This window comes from Tetrao urogallus (genome assembly GCF_951394365.1).
Source record: "Tetrao urogallus genome assembly, chromosome: 4".
Lineage (NCBI taxonomy): Eukaryota > Metazoa > Chordata > Aves > Galliformes > Phasianidae > Tetrao > Tetrao urogallus.
Window position 1 is genome coordinate 58976868 of NC_136817.1, and position 13495 is coordinate 58990362.

Consider the following 13495-nt stretch of genomic DNA (forward strand, 5'->3'; position numbering starts at 1 on the left):
CTATTAGGGAGGAAAAAAACTCCGAAAAGGTTAACCTAAGAAGAGCTTACACCCACGGCTCCTCAGCCGCTTCGGATCCCAGTAGCCCTCAGCTGCGGGTGCCAATGCCAGTAAGCTCCTCCGAGCGGCAGGAGAAGCTCCGTGCCCTCGTTAGGCAGTGCTGCCGAGGCAGCAGCAGAGACTCCGCGCTCTCCGGCGGAGGTCTCGAAGGAGGCAGAGGGAGGATCCGCTAGGATCCAGGTAGATCCAGCTTTTACCGCTTACCAAAAGCCACCACCAGCAGGACCTCCGTCTCCTCCCTCCCTCCTCCCCTAACTCCCTCCCTCCCCTGCCCCTCCGCGATGAGAGACGGGCCAAAGTCCGTGAGCGCCAGCAGCGCTCGCTGCCAGGGGCGGACGGATCGCTTTCATGTCACGGGGTGACTGCTAGCCCTGCGGAAGCTCCCCCGGCCAGGCCGGGCTGGGGCGGCGGGAGGGCAGCTTCCCCGAGGCCGGGGTGACTGCCGGCCCCGCGGAATGCTGGCGGCGGGGGATGCGGAGCCGGCTGTGGACTAACATGGGGGGCAGCCACTCGCACAGGGCGCCCGTGTTCGACGAGAACGAGGACGGTGAGTGTGGAGCTGTCCGAGGTACCGCCGCGCCCGCGCGCCCCGCAGTTCCCGCCGTTGGCTCAGCCCCGGGGCCGGAGGCGGCAGCTCGCCCTCAGCCAGGTGTTGGCAGCTTCCTCGGTCCGGCTGGGGGAGGTATTTTGGACAGATCTTCCAGTCGGCTACTTGCTGTGGGGTAGGGAAGGAGGAGGGCAAGCCCACCTTTGTTTAGCTGTTTGCAATAATTATGTAGTTCTTTGCTTTTATCCAAGCTAAGCTGAAGCCTAGAACACCACCGCTTGGATTTTAAACACATGGCCAGGTAACTTCATGTGTACGTATGTGAAACTGGCATTAGTTTGGAAATGAGAAAAGGCAGGCATTCTTTTCGTTTATTGTTGACTCTGCCCACCAGTCCGTTTTAAATGGCAGTACATCTTTCAGTCAGTATACTTTTCTCCACCTACACTTTCTGAAACTTTCTGAAAGTTGTTCTATTACTTTGAGATTTTTTTTTTCCCTGCCTCAATATATATCAGAAGAAAGCGTATCCAGAAGAGATCTGAAGTTTGCATTAAAAATGTGGTGTTTTTTTCACTTTTTATGTATTTCCATGTAACTTTCTTACATAGATTCTGTTTTACTGAGATTATATGGCTCTCAATTTCAGTCATTTTGACTTTTAAAGCAAAGAGGACACTCCACTTTTAAGAAGCAGACATTTGTATATCAGAAGAAGTGTTGTTACTTATGGGAACATATTGCTGCATAACTGGATAATAGATACTTCATTTTGAATATATCCATTTCATTCTAGTTCCCAAAATATTTTATTGAGAAATGCTTGTCCCTCAGCAGACTTCACTTTGCCTTTTTGATAACATTTCTCATAACAAATCAGAAACATTTATGCTCTTTCCTATCCATTCAGGACACATGGAGACACTTGCATTGTTTTGCTAATATAAAGGAAAAATATTAAATAAGTTTATTCAGAGGCGAATAAATATTTGCTTACACTTCAAGCATATTTACCACTCTCTCTTTCTTGGCAAAGCTTGAAGAGGTATTTGGTGTGGTTTTGTTTACAGCAGTTTATTGTTTGTATGGAGTAAGGGACTAGGGTATCTACTATAGGTAGACTGTGATGCAGTAGCTGTGATTTTCTTGTCATTTACAGTTGTCAGTCATTTACCATAAGTAAATGCTATGTAAACAAGTGAGAAAAACCATTCCCTGCTGTAAAATTATAATGGAGAATGACATTAAGACTTACATGACTAATTGTAAATGATTACCAAGAGTGAAAGTATAGTGTTAATCTTGTTTAGACACTGTAAGGTGAAAAATAGCCTTGCCTTTGCCTCTGTGAGTGTTTTGACTGAGCTCTCTTGAGTTTACATGAGTGGTCTATGACTTATTACCATTTCTATTTTTTTCCAACAAGAAAAGGCTGTGGTCAGTTTATGGATAAAATGAACAAAGTTCAAGAATGAATGAGACCAGAAAGGGCTTCATGCCACTTTGCTCTTTTTATCCTCAGGAAAACAATTAAAAAAAAAAAAATACAAAAAACTAAACATCAGTAACAACAAAAACATGTACACATAAGCTATTTATGCATTTCTACTAAGACATTGTTATTCTTTGCTTATTTTTTTCCCCATTCTGAATGTTCCTAAAATATTTTTTTTTTTTTTTTTTTCTTTTTTCCCCCTCTTAAGATGTTATGCTTAGTACAACCACATAGTTGAGAAAAGCCCATTGCTTTTGAAATAGATAACCTATTTTCTATGGTGTTTATGATTTATAATTCCGGATGGAATTTTCCCAAGTACCTAAAAATATAGGAAGATATCTTCTCTTTGAAAATCTATCTTGCAACTTGTAATCCAAAAATCAAGGAGTATTTCATGTTGTTCCTAATATTTACAATAGTAACTGCCTTCCACAATACTGGAAGCAATATGAAATTAAAATTTTTAAAAAAGGAAAAAAAAAAAAAACACCAAAACCAACAAAGCCACCCCCAACACAGTGTTACAAAGCTCATTTATTTCATGAGACTGTATAACTTTGTTCAAGAGTAAGAATATTTACCAATTCATATAGACCCAGTATGAATGAGTTGTGTGTGAATATGTAGGCATAATAAAAAACAAGTTATTTAAAGAGTTGTTTGTAATGTCACAGATGTCTCCTTTGTATGAGAAAAATGAGCAGAAAAACATATTGTCATTTTATGTTCATGCATTTCAATGTTGAATAAATGGAATGTAGAATAAATCATGAATTTGGGAAGATGCTTAAAATAATTCTTTGGCATTTCATGAGCCATAGAAAAAGTTTCATTTGCAGTGTACCATTTAGCAAAGAAGTACTCGGAAAGAGTGGATGAAGAGCAGCCAGATACAGCCTGACAAACCTGTAGAGTATCTGCTCTAGGGTTACCAGTCATGTTTTCTTTCTGATGAGGATGAGTGTCAATCCATTCAGTAGATCTGAAACTTAAACAGTGTAGTAGACTTACCACTCTAAGGATGGATATCACTGATGGGATAATCAAAACTAATCCAGCCAGAAGGCAAGCTGGAAGTGTTGTTCAGTGTTCAGATATCACAGACACCTTCTCCCATCATTATCAAATGCTGATCTTTTCAAAAGTTGTAATGTAAACCGTTTTTAAACTAGTTATATTTGTTCACTATGTCCTATTTTTGTTAGAAGGATCTTGCAGAACCTTACTCTTTTAATGGGTAGAAGCATCTGCCTTCTTGATTAAAAGCATGCTTGACCTATATATAAAATTTATCTTTATTCCAACATTTTTGCTAGCTTAAGTAGCTCTTCTTCTTCCATGATGATTACTCCAGTGCACTGATAGATACTAGCAAAAATGTTCCCTCTCACTCTTTGTTCTGTAAGAAAACTTCTACTTTTCTTATTTCTCCTGCATTTTCATTCACAGTGTACCTTATCTATATGTATTTAAACTCATCTTGATCACATGCATCTAATTCAAAACCGTACAATTACAGGTAAGTTTTCACTAGAACCTTTTACTGGAAACGACATTTCCTGGTCTCTACTGGAACTAACTTTTCCAGTATAGCCTGTAACTACCTATGCCCTTTTCATGTGTATATCATACAGACAGTACACAGACATCTTGTGATGAATTGGCTCACTAATACCCTTTTCAGGAATTCCTACTGATGAGTTTCAATCTACAGCAGGAATTCTAAGTGCTCTCAAATGTGACTTCATTTTGCACTGAAAAAGATTGAATTTCAAGCCATTTCTCATATTCAGGTCCCCCCTGAATCTAGCCCTAATTTCTTTCCCTGTGATTCTCTGAGCCTCCATTATTTTAACATTATTTTTCGTGTATTATTACTACCCTCACTAGCTCAATGACAGTTTTCAAGTCCACTGAATAGATTGTGAATATACTAAATTGTCTCATTTCCATACCTCATTCTCTTTGCTGCTATCCCTCTTTAGCCTGATAATTTCCATTTCGAAATAACACTGTTGTCTTTAGTACCTCTTTGCATTTTGCCAGGTAATGCTCAACTTTCTCAGCTTTATGAATTCTTTCTTATATATTGCTCCACTGAAATCCAGAAAAATGAAATTATGACAAGTGTACTATATAAAAAATAAATTTATCTTCAAGAAAAAGCATCTAGTTATCTCTCGCACATCAGTGTTCGGTAAAGTCATGTGGATTTGATCTCAGTTTTTCTTCTTAGCCTAGACTAAAGCACAACAAGAGCTAGGAAAATCCTATGAATGGAATCCTTTGTCTAATACTTACACAGCTTATACTCTTGCTATGGAAGGTCAATGGGAAAATATATTTCATTTTTTGATTTTTATTGCTGCATTTTTTGGATAGACAACTAGGTCTGGTGTAGCAACGTTGCTACCTCTACACAAAGCTAGATGCTTTAATGGATTGGAATTATAAGATTTTTTACAAAAGGTTTCATTTGGATTAATGCTACCGAAGCAAGGGAACTTTGACTCTCTTTGTCCTTAATATTTTCTCATAAAGAATACAGAGCATCTATCCTCTCCTGAATAGCTGTTTCCAGTAATAATATAGAAAAGGTAAAGACATATATCTTTCCTGAGTTTTAGGTCTTGAAAATAATTGTAAGTTCACAGAAATGGCAATAGAACAGTGAGAGGAATATTAACAATTTGTAAATGTAACTCTCAAATTTCAGTAAATATTATAAGTAATGAATGTATTATCAATAGCCTGGCAACTTTAAGGAATATATTTCATGATAATTTTATTTAACGATGCTCTGTTAAAACTGATATTTAATTAAATTCTTAAAAATAATATTCAACATGTGAAAATCAGATGGTAGAAAATAACTATTTTCTACTAGCAAATAGTAATAACAGTTATTTACCTATATGGTTGTGGAAGATACACAGGAAAGGATAAGGAATAAAAGCATTAGAAGCTAGAAACTGGACCGTTGAATTGATATTTCAGTTGTATTTGGTTTTGAAAAAAAAATGATCAGTTTTACTATGCTGGCTTGTAGAAATAAGTGAACTGATTTCTTAAGAGTTTGCTTTTATATTTGTAAAACAACTTTACTTTTCAGTTATTTCCAGCAGTTCTTAAAGGTTATTGATGAGCTTTCAGTACAGCATAGTACGAGACAGATGGAAATTGTGGTCAGAAAGGAGAGAATGTCATCTTAGGCAGTCACATAGGTACTAACTACCAAAGTGTTGTCAGGAATTTGCAAAGACTGTGGCAAAGAGGAAGAGCAGATATCATGGTATGGCAACAATCCTCAGTCGCTATCTTCCTGACCCAGTCTTTTAAAGTCTTTGTTACAATGTGCACTAATAATGTGGCCCTCTTCAGATACTAAATAATAATTACTGGTAAAAGCTAACATTAGATCATGGGTTTTCCTTTTCCACAGGGAACTCTGAAGAAAGGCTAAATGAATATGGCACCTTCATTTTTAGATTCTTGCTCTTCATTCCCTTGAGTGAACTGCAAGTCTGTACCCTACTTGATGGTTTTAAAAATCCAACACAGGATTAGAACCATGACAATTTCAAGGAGCAGTTAAGCGTTGACCCATTTTATTTTATTTTACCATCATCCAGATTCAGCTCTGCCAGCAATGGGTTAGAGGTGAATTAGGTGAATTTTCAGCATCCTTCCTAAACATGTTCTCTATGCTTCCATGATCTGATCTGATGGAAATATCCATGTCAGGGCATCTATATTAAATAAAAGCATAATGTAAATCTCTTCTGCTGCTTTTGTAGCCCTCTGGAATTTACACAAGTTGTTGACGTGACCCCCCAGCTCTGAGAATATTACAGAATTCCTCAGTGGCTTGTTATCTAAGAAGTGTGAGTGTTTTATCCATGTTGATATGCATGTTGTACAGCATGTCTAGAACTCAGGACAAGCTTCTTGGAAAACTGCATACAAATAATTCAAGGTTAAGCAAGCTCCAAACCAGATAACCTTAGAGAATCAAAATCAGGGGAAACTCTGTATGTTAAAAAAACTGTGATGAAACAAAATTATTATCTAAATCAACACCACTGCTTTTACAGTCACCCCTTTACAAATTAATACATTATTTTTCCCCTCACTGCTTGTAGCTGGCTCTTACAAGTTCTCCACTCACACCTGAGCTGCTGTGGTGTTCTGTGCCGAAAGAATAGGATTTCAGAGAGCTGTGTTTTGCAGGACTGGAAAAGTTAACAAGTGAAGGAAGAAGCACACTGAAAAATTATATGTTCCCTGGCTGGCTTTTAGTCTGAAGAAAACTGAGTGCTTTTGAGGAGGAGAGAATCACAGTGTAACAGACCTTAGCAGGTGTAATGCCTTTTTTTTTTTTTTTTTTTTTTTTTTTTTCTTACTCTAGGTAATGCTACAGGCTTTGGGCAGAGTGGCTGGCAGACTGGAAGAAAGGGACTTGAGGGTCTTGGCTGGCATTCAGCTAAACATGAGCCAGCGATATGCCTAGGTAACCAAGAAAGCCAACAGTAACCTGGCTTGTATCAGAAATCCTGTAGCCAGCTGGAGCAGGGAGATGATTGTCCTCCTGTAGTTAGCTCTGGTGTGCGCTTCAAGTACCGTGCTAAGTTTTGGGCTCCCCTCTATAAGAAAGACATTGAGGCCCTGGAGTGTGTTCAGAGAAGGGCGATGAAGCTGTGAAGGGTCTGGAGCATAAGTCTTACGAGGAGCAGCTGAGGGAGCTGGGATTGTTCAGGCTGGTAAACAAAAGGCACAGGGGAAACCTTACTGCTCTTTACAACTACCTGAAAGGAGGTGGTGGTGAGGTGGGGATCATTGTCTTCTCTCATATAACTAGCAATAGAAGAAATGGCTTCAAGTTGCACGGGGGAGGTTCAGGTAGGATATTAGGAAAAGTTCAGCTTGATTTCTTCACAGTCATGACTTTTAAGTGTACAGATACATTATAGAATCATAGAATCACCAAGGTTGGAAAAGACCATCCAACCCAACTGTTCACCTATTACCAATTACACTGCTTCTACTCCACAGTTTTGTCTTCATGGATAGCTATATCCAAAAGAAGAATCTTTCACTTCTGCCAGGGAGATCATGAGTCTGGCTGTACTCATTCCTCTTTGACACCTTCCCATACAGCAAGGAGAAAGAGGTGCACCTCCTCACATTTATACCTACTAATGTTGGGCTTTAATATAGTATTGAATTCATCAATGGCTGCACTTGGCCTGAAAGAGTTCCTTGATGTATATGTGTGGACATGGGTTACAAAGCCAGCAGTATTGTGAGAATACAGTCTTTTTTGTGAATCTTATGTATGTTCAGTCAGTAAATGAGGAAAGTACAGCCTGGAATGAAATACTATACCTAAACGAATTAGGAAGTGACCAGAACAATCTTAGGAAAAAAACTAATGAGGATTTATAATCTTGCTCATAAATACTCAACTAATCCTGTCCCATCAGGATTGTTTTAATATTTTCTCTTCTGAACGTTAGCATGAGAATGAAGAAGGCTGGGATTTTGTTGGCCATGCACAAGACTCTTCTAGATTCCTTCTGAAACAGCAAAGGTAGGAAAACAGAAGCAGAAACCTTCCTTGTGCTAAACCTCCTGGACAGTTATATATGGGACCAAGTACTGCAAGGCAGAAAAATATTGCCAAGGTTGTTTTTGAGTATTTTGGTGTAGCAAGAGTGAGCTAATGCTGAGATGTAAGAAAAGAGAAAAAGGAAAAACAATTGCTACAGAGATCAATCAATATCAAGTCAATATGAAACAGAAATTTCTGAATAATTCTGGATATGCAAAAGAAAAGAAGTATCAAGACCGGCCTGATAGAACTAACATTATCTTACTATGGCAAGGCAGGAGAGAGAACAAAAAGGAGGGAATTAATTACACAGAATTCAGCAGGGAAAGCAGGGATGTCTGGAGAGGATAGAGCAGCAGTAGTGAGTTGACCCAGTCTCTCTTGAGCATAATTCTGCTTAATTTCATGAACTATTTGTGTTGATTACCTTAGACAACATTAATTACTTACTGCCTAATGTAAGCTTAGGTTGAGCTGTTGATAAATTTGCTGATGTATTTGTGAACACTGTCTACATGCATGTACATAAGCTTCACTGCAAATGGAAAAAGCCAAAAAAAAAAAAAAAAAGCATTATTCTGCAAAAATCAAAATCTTGTTCTGGCAATAATCAGTGTTTCCCTAACTAAATCTTATCCAGAATTTCCTTGGACTCAATCACAGTTTCGTTTGTTTAGCAAGTAAGGAGTGTTTCCAGAAACATTATGGGCTAGCATCTGTGAATTTTGTTCTTTTGTTGAAGAAGAATGAAGTTGTCTTACTGTCTGGCATTCAGGCTTTAATACAATAACTATTCTGAAGAATATACTGGCTCTATTTCTCTGCATTTTAGGCCAATAAACTACTTGCTTTATGAGGAATACTTACTCATATCACACAATATTTGTTGATGGGGTCCAAGATGCCTACACCGTAGAATCACAGAATCGTTTGGAATGGAAGGGATTCTTAAGGTTGTTAACTCCTCTTCAGTGAACAGGGATACCTACAGCTCAGTCAGGTTGCTCAGATCTCCATCCCACCTGACCTTGATTGTCTCCAAGATGGGACATCTACTACATCTCAAGGCAACCTGTTTCTATGCCTCACCACTATGATTGTGAAAAAGCTTTCCTTACCTCCCTCTTTTGTTTGAAAGCATTTACCCTTCTCCTATCACAACAGACCCTGCTAAATATTCTATCCCTTTCTTTCTTACAGCCCCCCTTTAGATACTTAAAGGCCACTATCACGTCTTCCTGAAGCCTTCTCTTCTTCAGGCTGAGCTGTTCCGGCTCTCTCAGCCTGTCCTCATAAAAGAGGTGTTTCATCCCTCAGAACAGTTCTGTGGCCTCCTCTGGCTGTGCTCTAGCAGGTCTATGTTTTTCCTGATAACTTCACATCTCAACACAGTACTCCAGCTGAGGTCTTACCAGTGCAGAGTAGAGGGGTAGGATCACCTCCCTCACCCCAGTGGCCACACTTCTGTTGATGTAGCCTGGGATACAGTTGACTTTCCAGGTTGTGAGGGCACATTGCTGGTTCATGTCCAGATAGCAATCCACCAGTACCCCCCAAGTCTGTTTCAGCAGGGCTGTACTCTATCCTTACATCCACCAGCTTGCACTGATAGTGGGAGTTGCCATGACCCAGGTGCAAGGCCTTGCACTTTGATTTGTTGAACCTCATGAGGTTCATCTGGGCCCACTGTCCAAGTGAGCCAGCAACTGAGTATACAGAGGTTGAATATTTATAATACAGCTATTGGGATATAGGACTGATTATTTTAATACAGTGTCCCATAAAACATCAATTAATTTCCTTTTAATTTCTGAGAATTTAACATTATAATTAATATATATACAGTATAAAATTATACTTCAAAATTATATATATTTTTAAATATATTTTGGAGAATGTAGCATGTGGGCTTTAATTTTGCTTCCTCTATGCGAAGAGGTTTTACATAGATACAAATAATTTAGTTTTATAAAACACAAATTCATAGGGAAAATAGGAAAAAACGAAGGTACATTTTGCTTTGCAGGTGAGTGCTACCAGACTTTCCCTTTTGCGTTTTCTGCTTCAGTGACTCTTAGAAATATAAGGGAAGTGCAGCATGTGGTGTGTTTTCAGGAAAATCTGAGCACTCTACTGAAGTGTTAGGCGAGAAGGAGCTGTAAGAATATGAGTGTACTTTTGTATCGCAGAAATGAGGATTCTTTTGCCTTTCATTCTTAAATAGAATCATATCATAGAATGGTTTGGGTTGGAAGGGACCTTAAAAGCCATCTAATTCCAGCCTCCGCGGTTATAGGCAGGGACTCCTCTCACTAGACCAGGTTGCTCAGAGCCCCATCCAGCCTGGCCTGAAACACCTCCATGGTGGGAGCATTCACAGCCTCACTGGGCAACCTGTTCCAATATCTCACCACCCTCACAGTAAAGAATTTCTTCCTAATATCTAGTCTAAATCTACCCACTTCAAGTTAAGAGCTATTTCCTCTTGTCCTTTCAGTGTATGGCCTTATAAAATGCACTTTCCCAATATAAGAAGTTCCTCCCCAGGGACAAAATACATTATTTTGTACCACAAAGAAGTATTTACATTGTAATTGTCTCTCACCCAATCGCTGTCCCCTCATCTCCCATGTTTCCACATTGGCTCCTATGAACTGTGTCTTTTCTTAAATAAATCAAATAATCTAGATGAACTGGCTAGGATTTGTAAGGAGATTTGACAATTTTGTATTTAACCACTAGAAATCTGAACTCTGTACAAAACATTTATAAGAATCTTATGTCTCTGCTTAAATCATTGTTCTCATCTAGTGGCTGTCAACTTCAGATATTTCCCAATCTGGCTTTCTTTGTCTATTGGGAAATCTAGCAATGTGCAACAAGAAAAGCTTTCTGTAGATTTCAATTTATTGTACTTGTATGCAGCCCATCAGGTTGGGTTTTTTTTTTTTTTTTTTTTTTTTCATTTTTGTGCTTAGCTTTTGCACAAAGTAACAAGTGTTTTTTCTATCTATAATATTTTTTTCTTCTACATCCCTTTTCTGCAATCTCTGTCACAAGCCTTGACACACAAGCATTAAATTCTGTAATGCTTTTATTCTTAAAAGTATTTTCCCCTATGTTATGACAAGCTTATTAACAGCGGTATAAACACATATGTTACTGTCATTTATTCCATAATCAGCACAAAGACATTATCTTTTAAATTAAAGGCACGCCTCTTAGAATGTAACAACAAAACATTGTTGGAGTGTAGCAGCCTGTTGTGCTGGTTTTTAAGGCTTTAATGATAACTGGATGTAGTTGATGACACTTTGTTTTTCGAATTTTATTGCAAATATTCTCTTTACAACATCAAATCGTTGTGTTAAAGTCTGCATTTTGTATTTCTTTAATTCTTTTCTACACTTTTCTATTTTGAAAACATTTATTTTGTATATATTTTATCAAATAAGGTTTGTTATTTGAATCAAACTGAAAAATATATCAGTAATGTGCTTTTTAGCATCCTGCTTCGATTTGAGAAAGTTTTCTTGTTTTTTACTTTGTTTCACATTTCCTCATTTTCTTTCTCTCTCTCTCTTTTTTTTTTTTTTTTTTAAGTTCTTTGAAGTTTGAAAACTTTTAGATAATGCCAAGGCAGTTGTTAATTTCTGCCCCGTTGCTTTTAGCCTGGTTTGATACCAAAGAAAACAGAGTACTAGCACAAAGTACTAGCTGAGTCACTGAATTACTAATGCTATTCTGCATAAGATTGTTGTATTAAGTAAAATAGATTATGCAGCAATATATACCAATGGGTCATAAAAAAAACATAATAATTCCTTTTCCTACATTTGGAGTACTATCGTCAATCCTTATTTAACATCTAAAAATGCAAACTGAGTTAATGCCTCCAGTAATTGTAATTCCTTATGATATTGTTTTTTTCCTCTCTTGCTGAGCACTGAAATCTGTTCTTAGTTTTCATTTGCTGTTCTCTGTGATTAGCTGTTAGTCTGGTAAAACAAAGAAGTAATATGTGAAATTACTACTAAGCTCCTGAGTGTCCTCCATACCTCTCTGAAATCATCTGCTTTCTCTTGGATTGCTTTTACATTTTACAATGATTGTATTTATGCCTTTTGGGGTTATGTTCAGATAAACCTTTGTTCAAGCAGTAAAGCCTGCAAACTCTTCTGGGAGAATGCACATCTTAGGCACTGTGATTTGCTACACAGAACCTGAAGTCAAAGAGCAAAAGAAAATAAAAAGACCCTTTCTGAAAATCAGGAAAAAGATATTATCACAGAATCACAGAATCACAGAATTGATTCAGCTTCAAATTTGACTGTTCTAGCCTATGAAAACTACAGTGATAGCTGCACAATCTTATGCACAGAGCACTGCTATAAAATAAATCAAGTTAGTATTTACTGGGGTAAATTTGGGTATAGTGGGAGGAAAAGTCACTGAGCACTGTAGGATTTTGCTGACAAAGGGTCATAGAGTTCAGAATTTTTCTGATAATCCTAACTTTCTGTGAGGAACTCTGTATTCTGTTAGAGAACTCTCTATTGATGAACAGGAGAAGAGAGCAGCTAATAGTTGCCTGGGTAGACATAGTAGACATAGGCTGTAGGAGGCAGAACATGCAAAGAGCCAGTGCTGTGGACAGGCAGTCTTCCCTCTAAATGGCTTCTCACAAGGCTTTTCTGGTATTTGAGAGGCTGTGTCGACAGTTCAGAGAGTATTACTATTAAGTAACACATGGCAGTGAAGAAATTACATGTTTTCAGTGCTTCTGAGCGTTTATCCTAGGTGCTGTCCTGATTTCAGACCTCTTGTTCTCCTAAGCCAGGAGCCATCAGTTTATGTTACAGATGCTGGAAGGAGGACAGGCATAGATTTTAAATACTTTAATAGAAAGCCTCTCTTTCAGGATCTCTTAAAGAAGAAGATACTTCTTGTGACATTCAGTTTTCTCACTGTTTCCAGTGAGATGTGGAGAATTTTGAATGCTTCCCTGGGCATACAAATGCCAATGAAGAGCTATAAGACCAGCTCTCATCCTCCTCAGCTTCCTCTGCTAGATAGATCATGTACATATACACCTTTTCATCTACAGACCTTTGTCTGTCAGTGGCATTCTGATGCTTTAAGTGGCCAGATACCTTTGTTGTTGAAAAGGATGTCCTGCACTATGTTCGACGAGGGCTGCTCCAAAGAGTATTGCCTCTTATTTCACTATGTTGTCCCACAAAATCAGAGTAAGATGTTAGTGGTTTGGCAATAGAGGTTGAACCTTCCTGCCAATATTTTGTTACATTTTATTGCTGTGGGACACATGGCAGCAGATGGGCAGTCTGACAAAATGGTGTCTGATATAGAAGTGTTTATGAAAGAAAGGTGTGTTACAGAATTCCTCCATGTGGATTAAATGGTACTCTTTGACAATGCTTGCTGACTGTTTATAGAGATCAAACAGTGGATGTGATCGCAGTGAGGTGGTGGGTTCACTTCAGCAGAGAAAATAGTGATGTTCAATATAAGCCATGTTCTGGATGTCCATGTACAGCCACGTGAAAGAATGTGACAAAGAGTGTCTTGATAGCTCACCAGCAGGAATAGGCTGAATCAGGGAACTGGGTTCAGTGAGTTGGAAATAACGGTGTCAGCATTGAAATATTACAAAGTTTGCATCAGGTGGGTCCTACAAATGCTCACATAGGAACAGAAAGAACACTGCCTGTAGCGTCAGGCCAGAGAAGAAATCAACTTTTATCTTGCAACACAACAA

At 38.4% G+C, this 13495-nt stretch overlaps 1 protein-coding gene across 2 annotated transcripts in view; it reads left to right on the top strand.

The window, feature by feature from the left end:
* Window positions 1-531: 531 nt before the first annotated feature.
* STK32B (serine/threonine kinase 32B) overlaps window positions 532-13495 on the top strand; it is a gene marked incomplete at both ends in the record, with an annotated part of 157272 nt that continues 144308 nt past the window's right edge. Inside the window, one exon of one of the 2 annotated variants that reach the window (XM_079534851.1) lies at window positions 532-607. In XM_079534851.1, the coding sequence (XP_079390977.1) occupies window positions 532-607 (76 nt within the window). The remainder of the gene's footprint in view (window positions 608-13495) is intronic. The other variant, XM_079534852.1, reaches the window with a different exon arrangement.